The sequence below is a fragment of the Nelumbo lutea genome, chromosome 5 (assembly GCF_056320005.1).
Source record: "Nelumbo lutea isolate HS-2025 chromosome 5, American lotus-T2T, whole genome shotgun sequence".
Taxonomy (NCBI): domain Eukaryota; kingdom Viridiplantae; phylum Streptophyta; class Magnoliopsida; order Proteales; family Nelumbonaceae; genus Nelumbo; species Nelumbo lutea.
Genome location: NC_142688.1, coordinates 38,976,188 through 38,992,038, shown reverse-complemented (window position 1 = coordinate 38,992,038; position 15,851 = coordinate 38,976,188). Strand labels below are relative to the sequence as shown.

The 15,851-nt window shown below is 42.0% G+C and overlaps 1 protein-coding gene across 1 annotated transcript in view; it reads right to left on the bottom strand.

Moving 5' to 3' along the window:
- Positions 1-5,800: 5,800 nt before the first annotated feature.
- LOC148851838 (glucose-inhibited division family A protein) overlaps positions 5,801-15,851 on the bottom strand; it is a 58,626-nt gene continuing 48,575 nt past the window's right edge. The window contains exons 10-13 of the mRNA XM_088947182.1: positions 14,166-14,332; positions 6,963-7,180; positions 6,767-6,859; positions 5,801-6,527 (exon numbers count right to left, since the gene is read on the bottom strand). Coding sequence (XP_088803308.1) covers positions 6,336-6,527; positions 6,767-6,859; positions 6,963-7,180; positions 14,166-14,332 — 670 coding nt within the window. The 3' untranslated portion in view covers positions 5,801-6,335. The remainder of the gene's footprint in view (positions 6,528-6,766; positions 6,860-6,962; positions 7,181-14,165; positions 14,333-15,851) is intronic.

Here is a 15,851-nt window from a genome sequence, read left to right as displayed (position 1 = left end):
GCAAGAAGCTCAACCCTTGCAGAGTTCCCACTTCCCATGGCCAATTGGTCCTGAAAACATAACAACGCTTGCACATTTCTAAACACCCTCCCAACCTGAAGGGCCCAGGTTTCCATTACTTTTACCATCGAAGTTTAGCTTGATGAATCCCTCAAATGGTGTCCAACATCCAAGGAATATAAACCTTTGGTTTCTTTGATGAAGATGCTGCTATTTCTCTCCACTTCCTCCACAAATCATCATGTGCATAAGCAGAGAATAGCTCCATAGACTTAACCCAGTGCACCACCTTGGCCAATTAGCAGTGATGAATTTTATAAGAGATGTGGCTTCTTATATTTTTAATGATTTAATTTAAAAATAGATAACCAAGAAATGAGAGGTCCGTTTGAGCTCTGTGGTGAGACGACCCTTTACTTTCCCTCTTTCCTCTTTCTAATACATAGATTGGAAGTTTTGCTTAGACTACGGTTGAAAGAAATCCACACTGTAGAGAGGTTAGAATATGAAATGAAGCATCAAATTATCATCTGTTGTATTCTATTTCCATTTTAATGGCCGACCAGAAAAGGGAAAGGAACACCATTTTAATTGCGGGGTTGGAACCTTATCTACGAAATACTACCTTGAACGATTTTTCTACAAGGTTAGGTCATCCCAAGTTGTTGTATATGAACAAAGAATCAAGCATCCAAAACTGCTGGCAAAACCTCACAATAAAGAAAGAAAAAGAAGCAGACCTATATCATGTACCTCTCCTTCAATCCTAGGGATGGCAATTTCTATCCTACCCTCCCCCATGGGAGGTTTTTTTCTTTCCTTGAAGGACGGGTATGGGTAGGGTATGGTATTAAGATAAAACTGACCCTCCCAACCCGCATATTGTTGAAAAATATATACATTTTATGTACTAGATGTAGAATTTAATAATATTTTGAATTTTATATGAAGAGTAATTGATAGTTTAAGCGTTCTCTACATGTATTAATCAAATAATTAGAAATTTTATTGTTTATTTATGTTATTTTACTTATTTATTGCTTATATATGACAAAAAAATAATAGGAAATTAGATGCCTAACCCACCGCTACCCTTGAATGCCCGGAGAGGGGGGTGGGTGGGTTAAGGTTCGGGAAGGTTTTGTATTTTCACATAAGGGGAAACGGGGTTTGGATTCTCAAAATCCAACCCATTAAGTGCGAGATAGGAAGGCGGGTAAGGTCTAAAATTTACAGAACTCTCCACGGTGCTCTGTTGCCATCCCTATTCAATCCTGCATTGGTATATTTGCAGAAACTATAATGGTTTTGTGTACTCAAAAACCTATGCAAAAAACCAGAAGCTCCCTTCTGGAAACTGCACCGCCATGTTTGCAGAATCTACAAATGGGCACAAGTTTTGAATCAAAGGAAGCTATTTTGTTGTCATTACTGGCCCCGATTGGTGATGAGGAGGTTAACTGTGAATGGAGAGAAAAATGTAGAGGAAATTGGGTGATAAGGAGGTTAACTGTGAATGGATTTCATGTTCTATGCTGATATAGATGAATTCTCTGCCAAGAAAAGAGAGAGGATGGCCTGATGGGCTATAACAAATGGATCTGTAGGTTTAGTTAGATGTATTAACAAGTTCCATCTTCCAAAGAAAGAGAAGAGCTGCAATTAAGATGAACCCAGGAAACATATTTGAGTGCCGAAAAATTGCAGGATCTAAAATCAATAGAATTTTCTACACACACATCTAATCTATCTGGGCTGCAGATCTGCAGGAGGATTAGGATCTGGTGGCTTTAGATATGAATATCGAAGAACAACTGAATGATACAAATACGGAGCCTCTGAAGATGTATCATGAGATCATAGAAATGCAGAGATGGGAGAAACAAAAAGAATGAACGAAAACTTCCCGAGGTGTGCTTATCCATCTTGATCTTCATCCCAGATCCAGCTAGCTGGTGCAGTAATGAATCAAAAACTCTTGTTAGCCTGTATGATCTATCTCTGATGAATTCAAGTGCATTGATAAGGCCAATGGCAATTCATCACTTTCTTGTGATTTGTTAAGATATGTTATCATAGTCGGCGCTTGCAGCACTTGATGATGACGATACCTGGTGATCATCATCATCCTGTTCCTGGTTCGAGGTTTGTAGCTCATCCATCACGACAACGGATCCAAAATGGAGGCGCCGCCCTCCTGTTACAGTTTAACACAGGCTTAGTCGTGCCTACGCTTGGCAGGCTTACGTTAGGGACATCACCGCCATTCTTGTCTGTAAGATTTTTGGGAGAACTGATGTTATCTTCAGGCAGACCACCAAAAGCTAAACGTACTCTTTGAGGAGGGGTGATCGACCTCCTTGGGTGCCTAACCTTGGCACTCCTAGACCTTCATCCCTTGCGAGGCGGCCCTAGTTAACGGCTAGCATGGCTATCAAGGTTCCTCATTGGCGCACACATGCTCATGGGGACAGTGTTGGACCGGCACTGCGTTGCCGACACTCAAGGGAGGCATGGCATGCGGGCCTGGCTCAAGCATGACCCTTCACCTCGCCAGCCCTTTGCCCAAGCTGATTGAGCTATCCCGTTGCCCCTAGCGCATGGGTGTGTTCCGGCCCAAGCGGTTGCCTATCATCATGGCACACAGGTGCCTGTCATCATCGACATACAGGAGACCCTTCACATCGATGCCAAGTCACCTCCTCGGCCACTGTCACCTTGCATTATGGTCGTCCCCCTTTAGCACGTAAGCGGCGCATCCCATGGACCGGTCTGAGCCAGCAGAGTGCCCCGGCCATTGGACTTGAGGTCATGATCCAATGCTACTGACTTTGGTGGAGCCTTCCCATCGGGCAACTCCTAGCCTCTAAGCGTATAAAGGCTTGTCCTGGTCTACCTTGGCCTAGACGCCGCATGGGTTTCTTCCGCTGTAGAACTACCCCCATGACAATTGGTATCAGAGTGAGCTAGCCAATTGCAGCCGTAGTTGGTTTTCAGCAGATTAGCCTAGAGTCAATTGAAGCGGTCATCACAACAAGCAGCAGATTGTGGGGTGTTGTCCCTAGGCACCTCCACCCAGGATCGAGCAGAATTCAGTTTAGGCCTGGCAAGAGGCCATTTCATTGTTCATGTCCCCATTCCAATGACCCTAAAACAGCTTCCCTTGCGGTGGCAGACGCATTGGTTGTTGTCCTCATGCGGGGGCAGATGTGTGAGCCTTGATAGGAATGTGGGTACACTAGCTATTGGAGCATGGCGGCCCTACACCGGCAAAGTATCAGGTGGACATGCTCAATTTTTAGGTGGATCACTTGCAGCAGTAGAAGCGCATCACAAGGCGAGTGCATGTTCGACAACTCATGGGTAAAAGTTGCCACACTCGTGTTCAAAGCGGTCAGGTCTCCTTGAGGCAGCAGTAGTGGGGCCCCCTCGGAGTGAAGATGTAGCCCGAGTCAGTGAGGTGAAGCATAGTTTCGAGGGCCAAGCGAGCATAAGCCATAGCTAGGTTTGAGTAACCCGAATCGGCGAGGTGAAGTCTGCAGGCCAACATGGTGAAAGGGTACCCAGGTCATCACCAACATGAGTAAACCGATCAACGTGTTCGGTAGCATCACTGAAAAGCTACCAAGAAGACGGTTGAGCCTTGAGGTAAGATGATACATGGGGTGGACCTCCGTGAAGCACCACACACATTTCTTCGAGGACCCTTCTTTCACAGTTCAATGGCATAGCCATTGCGCGGTTTGAGTAACCTCAACACAGGGGGTGAAGTCCAAGTAGGCTGGCATGGTGAAATGGTTCCGTCCTCATAAATGGACACCAACATAGGCAAGACCCGGGCTAGCCAGACGAGCCCTGGAATTGGCAAGGAAGTGGATGGCGTGGGACACAGATGCCCATTCACGAGGAAGACCATTGTCGAGGACGACAATGGATTGAGTGGGGGAGCCTGTTACGATCTGACACGGGCTTAGCCTTGCCTACGCTTGGTAGGCTTACGTTAGGGACATCACCATCATTTTTGCTTGTAAGATTTTTGGGAGAATTAATGTTATCTTCAGGCAGACCACCAAAAGTTTAACGTACTCTTTGAGGAGGGGTGGTCGACCTCCTTGTGTGCCTAACCTTGGCACTCCTAGACCTTCATCCCTTGCGGGGCGGCCCTGGTTAATGGCTAGCATGGCTACCAGGGTTCCTCATGGGCGCACACATGCTCATGGGGACAGTGTTGGACCGACACTGCACTGCTGATACTCAAGGGAGGCTTGGCATGCGGGCCTGGCTCAAGCATGACCCTTCACCACGCCAGCCCCTTGCCCAAGCTGAGTGATCTACCTCGTTGCCTCTAGCGCACGTGTGTTCCAACCCAAGCAATTGCCTATCATCATGGTACATAGGTGCCTATCATCATCGGCATACAGGAAACCCATTACATCGGTGCCCAGTCACCTCTTTGGCACATACTCGCCTTGCATTATGGTCGTCCCCCTTTAGCGCGCAAGCGGCGCCTCCCATGGACCGGTCTGAGCCTCGACCATTGGACTTGAGGTCATGATCCAGTGCTACTGACTTTGGTGGAGCCATCCCATCGGGCAACTCCTAGCCTCTAAGCGCACAAAGGCTTGTCCTGGCCTACCTTGGCCTAGACGCCGCACGGGTTTCTTCCGCTGTAAAACTACCCCCGTGACACTCCGCTACCAGAGTTGGAAGCGTCATCTGCTGCACGTGTAGCATCGCCCACATTAAAAGTTTGTGCCCCAGAATTTGCACCACCGCCGCCCCGCCCACCACCACCACCACCACGGTCAGCAAGAGCTACACGACCACCAGCACCAGCACCAATACCAATAATAGCAGAACAGGATATGCATCTATACAACAATGTAAGAAACCAAAAAAACCAAGGAATTCCCCACAAGGACGTCCCGGCAACTGGGAACCAGGTAATGCAAGGAACGTACAATCATAGGATTACTCTGACTATGACAGCCAAAAAAAAAAACATGAAGGAGATGAGCCATATGCAGATGTTGCTAGTTGTCTTTGGATCTGGAACTGGCATTGGTGGTGAAACAAAGAAATCAGAGAGAGCTGAGGACGAAAATTTGGTCTTTATCGTCCTCCTCGTCCAATTGAATTTTATGTAAATGGACACTAATTTATAATTTCTACCCAAAATCTATACTTTCTTTGTTACTTGGTTAATAAGGGGTTAGGCCAAATGTAGGTATCACTTGATACTATAGGAAAGAGTAAAAGTGAAAATTCTCAAAACAGTCATATACTGTCTACAGAGAATATGGCTGCATTTGGCATTCCTTATTTTTAGGACTTACTCTTTTTTGCAGTTAAAATGCCTCTATGAACAATGAGTTTTAAGTGCAAAAAGAAGATAAGTCGTTAAAATAAAGAATGCCAAATTCAGCCTAAAGTAGGTTTGCCTGCATTAACATGGCGATCACAGTCATACACCAATGTCTATAGAATATACCACGAACCTTTCGATGTCAATTGTCATCTGATGGATCCTCGCCAGAAGCCATATAGAACGACCGCGCTTGTGCTTGACGTCTTGAGATGTAAAAACATACTGTAGAAAGATAAAATTAATAGCCCATACCTATCTCCTTACAATATTGAGGATTTCTCATAAGAAACCAGCCCCATGAGGTACTCTGCTCTCCCCCCCCCAAGCATCCATCCATCCATTCGCCTGCCCATGGACAGCAAATTTGCTTCCCCTCAAGCTAGTTAAAATAAATGTAATATTCACCAAATAACAAAAAAAAAAAAAAAATCATCAAAGAAAAAGAGGAAGATGTAATGCATTGCTCAATGAGAATAAGATAAAATACATAAGCCTTATAGAAAGAGGAAACGATTATTCATGCACATTTAGTGAGATTTGATCATACTAACAGGAGATTCATCATTCACGCCTTCACATTGTCATCCAACATTTGTATTCACCCATCCAGTTTCCTCTAGTAGACAAAGAGACATGCATTCTAAGCTTTGCTTGTGTTCAATGGTGTGCAGATGTTGGACCAACCAAAGATCTCAATGGTCCCCTCTTGAAGGAAAGCAAGGAAGTTCCTGTCTGTTGACAACAGCTATATTCCATCCACAGGCAGCTTATCTAATGCCAGTAAGTTCCTAGAACTAGAAGAAACTCAAAAGAGATAAGCCCAAAGAATAACACTCCTCCAACTCTTCCATTTGCTTCTTTTTCACAAGGTCCATATTCAAAATCGGAGCCCTTGATCATCACCTATATAACCAATAATGTGTATCAGAACCTGTGAGGAGGGGGCATTGAGGATATACCAGTCATCTTAGGAGGTTGTCTGAACAGCAGTGAAGTTAGAGGTCTGATCAGTTTCAGCCATGACAGACATCAGCACTTTTTGCCTCTTCTGTTCTTGTGCCTTCCTTCGGTTGGCTTCTAGGATAATGAGGAGAGCAGTAATATCAGCAGGGCTCACACCACCCACTCTGCTAGCTTGGCCTATTGTCTGTGGTCGGACCTGAGAGTGATAATGAGGAGAGCAGTAATATCAGCAGGTCTGATCAGTGTCTGACATGCATGACCAAACAAATTTGACATGACAATTCTTAAAATGGATTTTCCTTTTTAAATAGTATTTCTTCAATTAATCCGTTTAAAGTGGAATCACAATTTATTCTCTAATATCTAGCAAGAGGTGTTCCTAGGAGATCCATAACACATAACTTTGTCACTCAATTGGATAATTCAATTACACACCTTAGAAAGTTTTTCACGTGCTTCCAAGGACAAAGTTGACATTGTGGAATAATCCAGGTCTTCTGGAAGTGCTCTATGCTGTTGATGAGCAATCTACACGTAGACAAGAACCAAGAAATTTCAATATGATATGTTTTACCAGAAGAGAAAAAGGAAATGAAACTCATGGAAATTCATCACCAAAACATCAGCTTACCTGTTGGAGTTGGATTTGCTGGCGCGTAATAAAACCTTCATACTTGATATCAATTTCTACACATTCTTTCTCTACCCGAGACAGGAGTTCATTTCCAAAACCATGCTTATCAAGAACTTTATATTCTGTATGTGGTTTCTTTAGGAGAGACTCTAATGTTGAAAAGTTTTTCACTGGCTGACCAGACAACCGAGTAACATCGGAAGCCAAATCTCCCCCTTTAGAAAGTAGACAAAGATAATCAAGTTTCAGCCATCCAAAAATGAATAATAGTCTGTATAATATTTAACTTAGAAAAATATCTGGAGGTACAACATTGAGATTATAGGACGAATGACTAGAGGCAAGAATTCAATGCAACTTGGGTGGGCCTAGGTTGAGCCCAGCACACAAGGCTCCTCTCAATGGTGGTCTGGAGAGGGATAGATGTACACAGCCTTGCCCCTGCATATACAGAGAGGCTGTTTCCAAGATTTGAACACTGGTCACCCAAGTCGGAATGGAGCAATCCAACTGTTGGGCCAAGGCCCACCCTTGTCCTAGGTTGAGCATATATTAAAATTTGAGTATTGCTCTTGGTCCCAAAAACTCCAAAACCAACCCGTGGCTGAGTTGGGCTGAGCATACACATACACCTCTTTCCTCTTCTTTCCTGTCCATCTCTTCTTTCTGAATTCCTTGACTGCCATTTGAACTTGAAATTCCTTTTCCTTGGGTAACTAATCTCTCAAGATACTCTTACCTTCCATTTGGAATTTCCCCCCTTTTCTTTAATGTTTTTACCTTTATCCAACTATCACACAAACCCATGTGGTTAAAGGTAATTCTTTGAGTTGAACAGTTTTCTGGAAACTGGGGGTTGGTTTTGGCTTTCTGTTTTTATATTTGCCTAGTTTCAATTCCCAAACCATCTTTAAAAGGTCTCTCCCCAACCTTTTTTTTGTTGATAGGTAATGGCTACTATTAATTAGAAAAGATAAAATTATAACAAAGAATTGAGGAGTTGTTAAGAGATCTGTTATGCAGGAGAGAAGAATGGAAGAAGAGAGAGAAGAAGAGAGAAGAGAGAACTGAGAGCAAAGATGCTACTGGTGGCGCAGCTTTTTTAATATATATACTAGGGCGACAACAACTAAAATAAAAAAGAGTAAAAGTACAATAGTACCCCTGCGGTACTATACATAGGAAAAGTAACAACTGTTAACACTCCCCCTCAAGTTGGGACATAGATGTCAATCATGCCCAACTTGTCACACAAATCATGATACCGTGAGTGATGTAGTCCTTTTGTAAAAATGTCTGCAAGTTGATCCTCAGAGCTGACATAGGGAGTACACACTTCCCCTGTGATAACCTTCTCTCTGATAAAATGCTTGTCGACTTCGATGTGTTTAGTTCTATCATGTAGCACAGGGTTAGTAGTAGTGTTTATGGCTGCTTTGTTATCACAGAATAGGGTCATAGGTCTGTCCATTGGAAAACCCAACTCACTCAACATATTCTTTATCCACATAATTTCAGCCACTCCATGAGCCATTGCTCGATATTCAGCTTCAGCACTGGATCTAGCTACCACACCTTGCTTTTTGCTTCTCTAGGTAACTAGATTTCCTCCTATGAAGGTACAGTAACCACTAGTTGACTTTCTGTCATTTAGGGATCCTGCGCAATCTACATCCTTGATAGGTTCATAGAAAGATAAAACAATCTCCCTACAAGTCTCTGAAACTGTTTCATATCCTTGATAGGTTCACCTTGGCTGTCACCTAATTTATGGTTAGGATCAATAGGGGAATCAACTGGCTTCACTCCCATTTTTCTTGTATCTTGGAGTAAATCTAGGACATGCTTCCTTTGAGAAATGAAGATACCCCTTTTTGAGCGGGCAACTTCAATTCCTAGGAAGTATCTTAGAGGACCTAGATCCTTTACTTCAAATTGTGTGGCAAGAAAACTCTTCAACTTTTGGATTTCATCCTTCCAGTCGCCAGTGATAATTATATCATCAACATTTACTATCAAAGTAGCAATTTTACCTTCTCATCTTTTCACAAACAATGTGTGATCAGATTGACATTGCTTGTATCCTTTCTGCTGAATCGCTGCATGGAATCTGCTGAACCAGGCTCTCGGTGATTGTTTCAGCCCGTATAAAGACTTCTTCAACCAGCACACCTTTTGTTCATTGCCTTGAGCCTGAAAACTAGGGGGTTGTATCATGTAAACTTCCTCTTCAAGGTCACAATTCAAGAATGCATTCTTGATATCAAGCTGATGTAGATCCCAGTCAAGATTAGCAGCAAGAGAGAATAGAACTCTAATGGAGTTCATCTTGGCAACGGGTGCAAAAGTCTCTACATAATCAACTCCGTACACTTGCGTAAACCCCTTTGCCACTAAACGAGCTTTATACCTCTCCACCGTGCCATCAACCCTATGTTTGACTGTGAACACCCATTTACATCCAACTGGATCCTTTCCCTTAGGAAGATCTACAAGTTCCCATGTGCCATTTTTATGAAGGGCATTAATTTCTTCCTTCATAGCATTTGTCCATTCAGGTACTGAAAGAGCTTCTGCCACATTCTTAGGGATAGGGACACTGTCACTGGATGTGAGAAAGGCTCGAAAAGAGGGTGAAATGTTTTTGTTTTTACTGTATCTACTGTAGCTACTGTAGTCCGAACCAGTAAGGAGAAGAAGAAAGAGAAGAGAAGAAGAAGATGAAAGAACTGTCGAACTTGATAGCTAAACCCTATCAGTCGACCTCTTAATAGTGATTAGGCTTCTAATTAAATGTACAAGGACTAAACTGCCCCTACTTAAGTATGGGACAGAGAACCTCTAATAAGACTGCCACATAAGCTCATAACTTAACCAAGGTGAGATGACTAATCTACCCTTATTCGGCTAACTCTAACAGTTAAGAAACAAAGTGGGAAATGGGGTGTTTAGTGGTGCACGATCTAACACCTTTCCTGTGAGCAATAGGAAGGTCAAGGCCATTAGCAACAGAGGTATCGATTGCAATGAGATCAGGGACATCAATGGGAACAAAGATACCTGAGTGAGTATGATCCGCCCCCGAAGAGTTTAATGGCATTGGAGGTACAACTTTTGGATTCTCCACAACTCTTGAATTTGGTTGGCCTTTGTGACGACGGAAGAAGACACGAAAAGGAGGAGGATCAGGAAGAAGAGGGAGCTGAACCAGTTTCTCTTCATTCCTACTCTCCCCCTGAGGAGAAATAGGGAAAAAGGCTTACTCTCAAAGAAAGAGACATCCATGGAAACATAACATAGAATTTCCGAGAAACAGGATCAAAACAACGGTATCCCTTCTGAGTGAAGGAGTACCCCAGAAATATGCAAGGAATAGCACGAGGATCCAATTTTTCACGAGTGGGTGACAGATTTTGGATAAAGCAACGACAACCAAACACACAAGGAGGAATGGAAAGAAGGGGGGCCTTAGGAAAGAGAAGTTGATGTAGGGCTTTGCACTCTAACCAACGAGAGGGCATACGGTTGATGAGGTAGGTAGCACAAAGGACAGCCTCAAGCCAAAAGTGTCTTGGGACATTCATATGGAGTAGTAAACCCCGGGCCACTTCAAGGAGGTGTCGGTTCTTTTTTTTAGCAACACCATTTTGTTGTGGTGTTCGGGCACAAGAGTTACGGTGAAGTGAATCACGTGAAGCAAAAAATTCCGTGAGATCACTATGAAAATACTCTTTGGCATTATCTGACTAAAAAATTTGGATTTCAGTTTGAAATTGGGTGAAGACCATCCGCTGAAAATCTTGGATAATTTTTGGTACTTCATCCCTAGTCCGCATGGGATATACCCATGTATATCTAGAATAATCATCGATAATGGTAATAAAATACTTGTAGCCACTCTCAGATGGTAAAGTAATAGAGCCCCACACATCAAAATGAACAATGTGAAAAGAAAATTCAGATTTATTATTTTTTGAAAGAAAATGAGTTCTACATTGCTTAATTGACAAGTTTGACAAGAGAAATCTGAAACGGACATTGACTTAAATAATTTTGGAAACACCACTTTCAAAGACTCAAAAGATAAATGACCAAAACGACAATGCCATAGATAAACTTGACTCTTAGACTCTGTGACTTGAAGACCAGCCTTGTTCTCCAGCATGTAAAGTCCATTAACCAAACATCTTCTACCAATCGTCCTCCTCGAGGCTAGATCCTGGATCATATAGTAAGAAGGGAAAAAGGTCACTGAGCAGTTTAAGGAATTAGTAATACTACTAACAAAGAACAAATTAATGGGAAATTTCGGAACATGTAAAACATCATAGAAGGTAGGGCCGAGAGGGAGAGAAATGGTTCCTTGACCAACTATGGTAGTGTATGATCCATCAGTTAGCCTCACCTTGTCTCTTCTAGAAAGAAGGTGATAGGTTTGAAAGTAAGAGGACGTACCAGTCATGTGTTTTGACGCTCCAGAATCAATGATCCAGGGAGTGCCAGGGTTATGAGAAGCAACATGGAAAGTTGTGGCAGAGCTACCTGATGTAGACTCAAATGAAGTTGAGGGAGGAGCATCCATCTGATGAACTGCTCTACCATAAAGCTCTAAATGGTCACGGAAGGAATTTATAATATCCTCCCTTGGGTCAGATCCAGATGAATGTGTCTGAGTCATAGTATGAATGGGGGGCTGATTCTCCTGAGTAGCCATGTTTGCCATAGTGTGTTTTCTTGTACCTTGTTGTCCTGACTTTTTATTCATATCTGAACCTTGCTTCTTATTTAGATCTTGAGCCCATTTCGACTTCCCATGAAGATACCAGCATGTGTCTCGGGTGTGTTGGGGTTTCTGGCAATGAGTACACCACAATTTGTCCTTGTCATCCATCTTTTTTTGAAGATCCCCCTTCTTAGAAGTATTTCCCCCACTGGTAGTAACACTCCCTTCCGCTGCCAACACAACTGCATCTCCTCCAGAACTGTTCATCAAATTCCTTCTGCTTTCTTCTAATTGTACAAGAGCATAAACTTCCTGAACTGATGGAAGATCCTTGCTACCTAGGATCTGGACTTTGATAGATTCATATGTAGGGTTCAAACCATGTAAGAAAGCAAACACTCTCTATTGGGAGACAAGTTTTTTGTACAGTTTTGCATCTTCATCACACTTTCAGTCCACACTCTGATAATGATCTAACTCCTTCCAGACAGAGGTCAAGTCTGAGTAGTACACAAATAGACACCTCTCCCCCTGTTTACAAGTAGACGATTTTGCCTGTAGCTGTTAGATTTTTGCATAGTGTCGCAGTTCCAAGTATGTTGATTTTGCTTGTTTCCAGATCTCATATGCCGTTTCAGCCCACATGAAATTCCTTCTTATTTGAGGTTGCATAGAAACTAAAAGCCAAGACATGACCATGCTGTTTTTCTGGTTCCATCTGTCATATTCAGCACTCCCAGAATGTGGTTCTTTGATTCTCCCATTAATATAACCTATCTTTCCCCTTGTAGTGATGTACAACTTGATCCCTCTTGACCACTCTAAATAATTTAAATCATCAAGAGGAATAACAGCCATGGGAAAGGATAGGTCCACACCCCCACTCATTCCATTCAGCATTGAGGAAACACCGGATGTAGCAGAATCTTCACCACTCATGATTTCAGATTCAAAAACAACTCTTAAATGGGGTACACAGCCTTAAAGAAATTCAACGCTAAGGGGGAACATTTTTTTTTCTTCAGAAACACACCTCCTTCTGTAAAAACACATGTGCTGTTACAGCAGTAACAGGTCATCCTTTGACTTACAAGCTCAACACAAGTGTTACCACAGTGCATACATGTCATCTCTTGACCTACGCATCAATAGGACTGCTGTTACAGCAAGTACTGGTCACTTTCTGACCTTCAGTTCACCACAAAAGGTGCTATTGCAGCACACAAGAGGTACTGGTCACTTTCTGACCCTCAGTTCATCATAAAAGCTGTTGTTGCAGCACATAAAAGGTCCTCATGACCTACAGTTTCACAGGGATCAGTCGACCCCACAAAAAAGGAAAGAAAGAGGTGCTGATCACCTCACATCCAATCGGCAGACCTAGTACAGGTTCTTCCCTGGAACACGACCAGAAAAAAAAGGTAAGAGAGAGAGAGAGAGAGAGAAAAGTTACTTCAGTGTGTGAGATCTTCAATCAGCCGAACAGCAGATGAGGGTGGCAGATCTGGAAATCTGGTGCGAAGAAGAAAAAAAACTGTTCACTTGACTTCTCCTTTCAGATCTGATAGTCCCGCTCTGATACCATGTTATGCAGGAGAGAAGAATGGAAGAAGAGAGAAAAGAGAAAGAGAAGAAGAGAGAAGAGAGAGCTGAGAGCAAAGATGCTACTGGCGGCGCAGCTTTTTTAATATATATACTAGGGCGACAACAACTAAAATAAAAAAGAGTAAAAGTACAATAGTACCCCTGCGGTACTATACATAGGAAAAGTAACAGCTGTTAACAAGATCCATCCTATAAGATTGGATCATACAACAAAGTCAAGAGGTCCATCCTAAAACTTAAACAGGGCCCTGCTTCTCAAGATGACAGGTCAAAATGTGCATTTTAGTTTGGTCTTTAAACTGAGTCTTAGGACATGTTATACATTGTTATCAAACCTAGCTCCATCTAAACCAACCAAATCCAACTCCATCTAGGTTTGGGTTCTGGTCTGTAGGTTGACCCAAGAAACCACATTATGGAATGGGAGTTAGAGAAAGAGGAAGAACAGAAACATTTCTTGAATTTGGATGGGAATGAGGAAATTGCTGTGCATGGGAGAACCCTATGTAGCATAGAAGGCAAAGTGCTACCCAGTAAATACCATTATACCATAACCTTTCTACCCTTTTGTCCCACAAAAAACAAATTTATCACCTATCTTTATATCTGCCTTCAAAATTTGGGAGCATGATTCTAGAATTTTTGTTGAATACATTTCAGTAAGTTCCTGTTCCTGACTACATAATTGCAGTTTGAATCAGATACGCCAACCTAGGGTTCTGGTTACTATGGGGTTGACCACTTAGATCTTACCATTGGACTTGGGCTGGCACCTAACATGACCCAACCTACCCAAGTTGCACATTTTGATTTAATTTCAATAACATAATTGAGGAAAAACAATTAGTATAATATAGCTAAATGATAATAACCTGAAATCCTCACAGCCTTTAATCGCTTCTTTTCTTCCAAGATACGGGCTTGCTTATCCTGGTATAGTTTCCACCGTCTATCATCAATCAAACCAATTTCTCGCCCCAGAGGTGTGAGACGGCTATCAGCATTATCAGCACGGAGAAGTAGACGATATTCTGAGCGGCTAAGAGGACAATGTAACGTTTAATGAGATCAAATAATCAAATCTTATTCAGGAAAAAGAACAATTCAACAACATGAAGCATCTGCAATTCATGCATTGATAATCCTTTTTTTATGGTATTAGCATTGATAATCTTAAAGGCTCAATAAATCAATAGATAATATCAATGCCAAAGAACTTTTTTTTTTCACCAAAAGGAAATATTACAGAGAAATCAAATCTGTAAAAACATCACCAACTACGAAACTAGACAAATAATGATCCATAAAGTGGTTATTATAAATTCATATAATAGCTTTGTAGTCTTAAAGGCCTGGGATGACTCCTTTATGTTGTTAATCTTGTTAGGAAAATAATAGAAATTGTTAACCCTTACTACTGATGTAAGTAATCTTGTTAATATTTAAAGTGACTTAACAATACCTTTCAAATCAAGCATGAAGAAACTGTTTTACAAAAAAATAATTTGTTAAAGAAAACCAAAGTAGCAATTATTAAAATAATAAACAGCTGTATGTAAGGGGCCAATTACTTGGTGTAATGGTAAAATCTTGGGCTGTCAAGCATGAGAACACAAGTTTCAGTCGAAGAGCAGCCAATTTGTACAAAAAAACGCCAAAGGTTAGGACTGTATCCAGTCCACCCCTCCCCAAGACCCCAGATAACTGGGGCCAACATTGAGTAATAGCCTTTTTAATAGATGTATCTGTAAGTGAGGAACCATGATGATTGATATCTTGTTGATCCAGAAAAGAGGTTCAGTTTTTTTTTTTTTTCATCAGAAAGAAGAATTTGGTTTTATTAAAAACACAGATTAAAGTACATTATAAAGGGTGACCTTTCAACCAAGAAACAGAGAACTGAGAAGCTTATCCCAAAAGATTACAATAAAGCCCAAAACACCTGCTGCCTATAGACCACCCCCTTGTTTAGCTAGCGTGTGAACCATCCCATTCAGTCCTTGTCCAATTAAAGTTGGCATTTAAGTCTCTTGCCAAGCTTTATATTTTCCTCAGAACATGTCTGTAGATCCAAGGTACATTGCACTTGTTTGTGGTCCATGAACAACCAGATTTGAGTCCCCTTCAACCTCCAGATTTCTAAGGTTTGATTGTTTTGCCAAATTTAGGCCTTGCAGTAGGGCCATCAGCTCAGCATTTAAGGAATCCCCTACCCCTATAGGTCCTGAGTACATAGCCAACAATTTGCTTCAGTCATCTCTGAAGACACCACCAATACCTGCCAATCCCAGATCCCCCATCGATTTACAATCGAAGTTCATCTTTATTCTATTGCTCGGTGAGGGCTTTCACTCCAATTTTCTTTCTTTTTCTTTGGAAGATTGAGCCACTTCATTCCACACCCTTATTATATCAGTCACTCGAAAGAGATCCTTGAAGCGATTCATGAACATATTTCACAGAAACATGAATCCAAAGTAGGTGGGTGATAGAGTAGCTGAAAGACAAGGGAATAAAGCAGAAAGAAGACTATGGACAGCGATCTAAAATAGTGACCT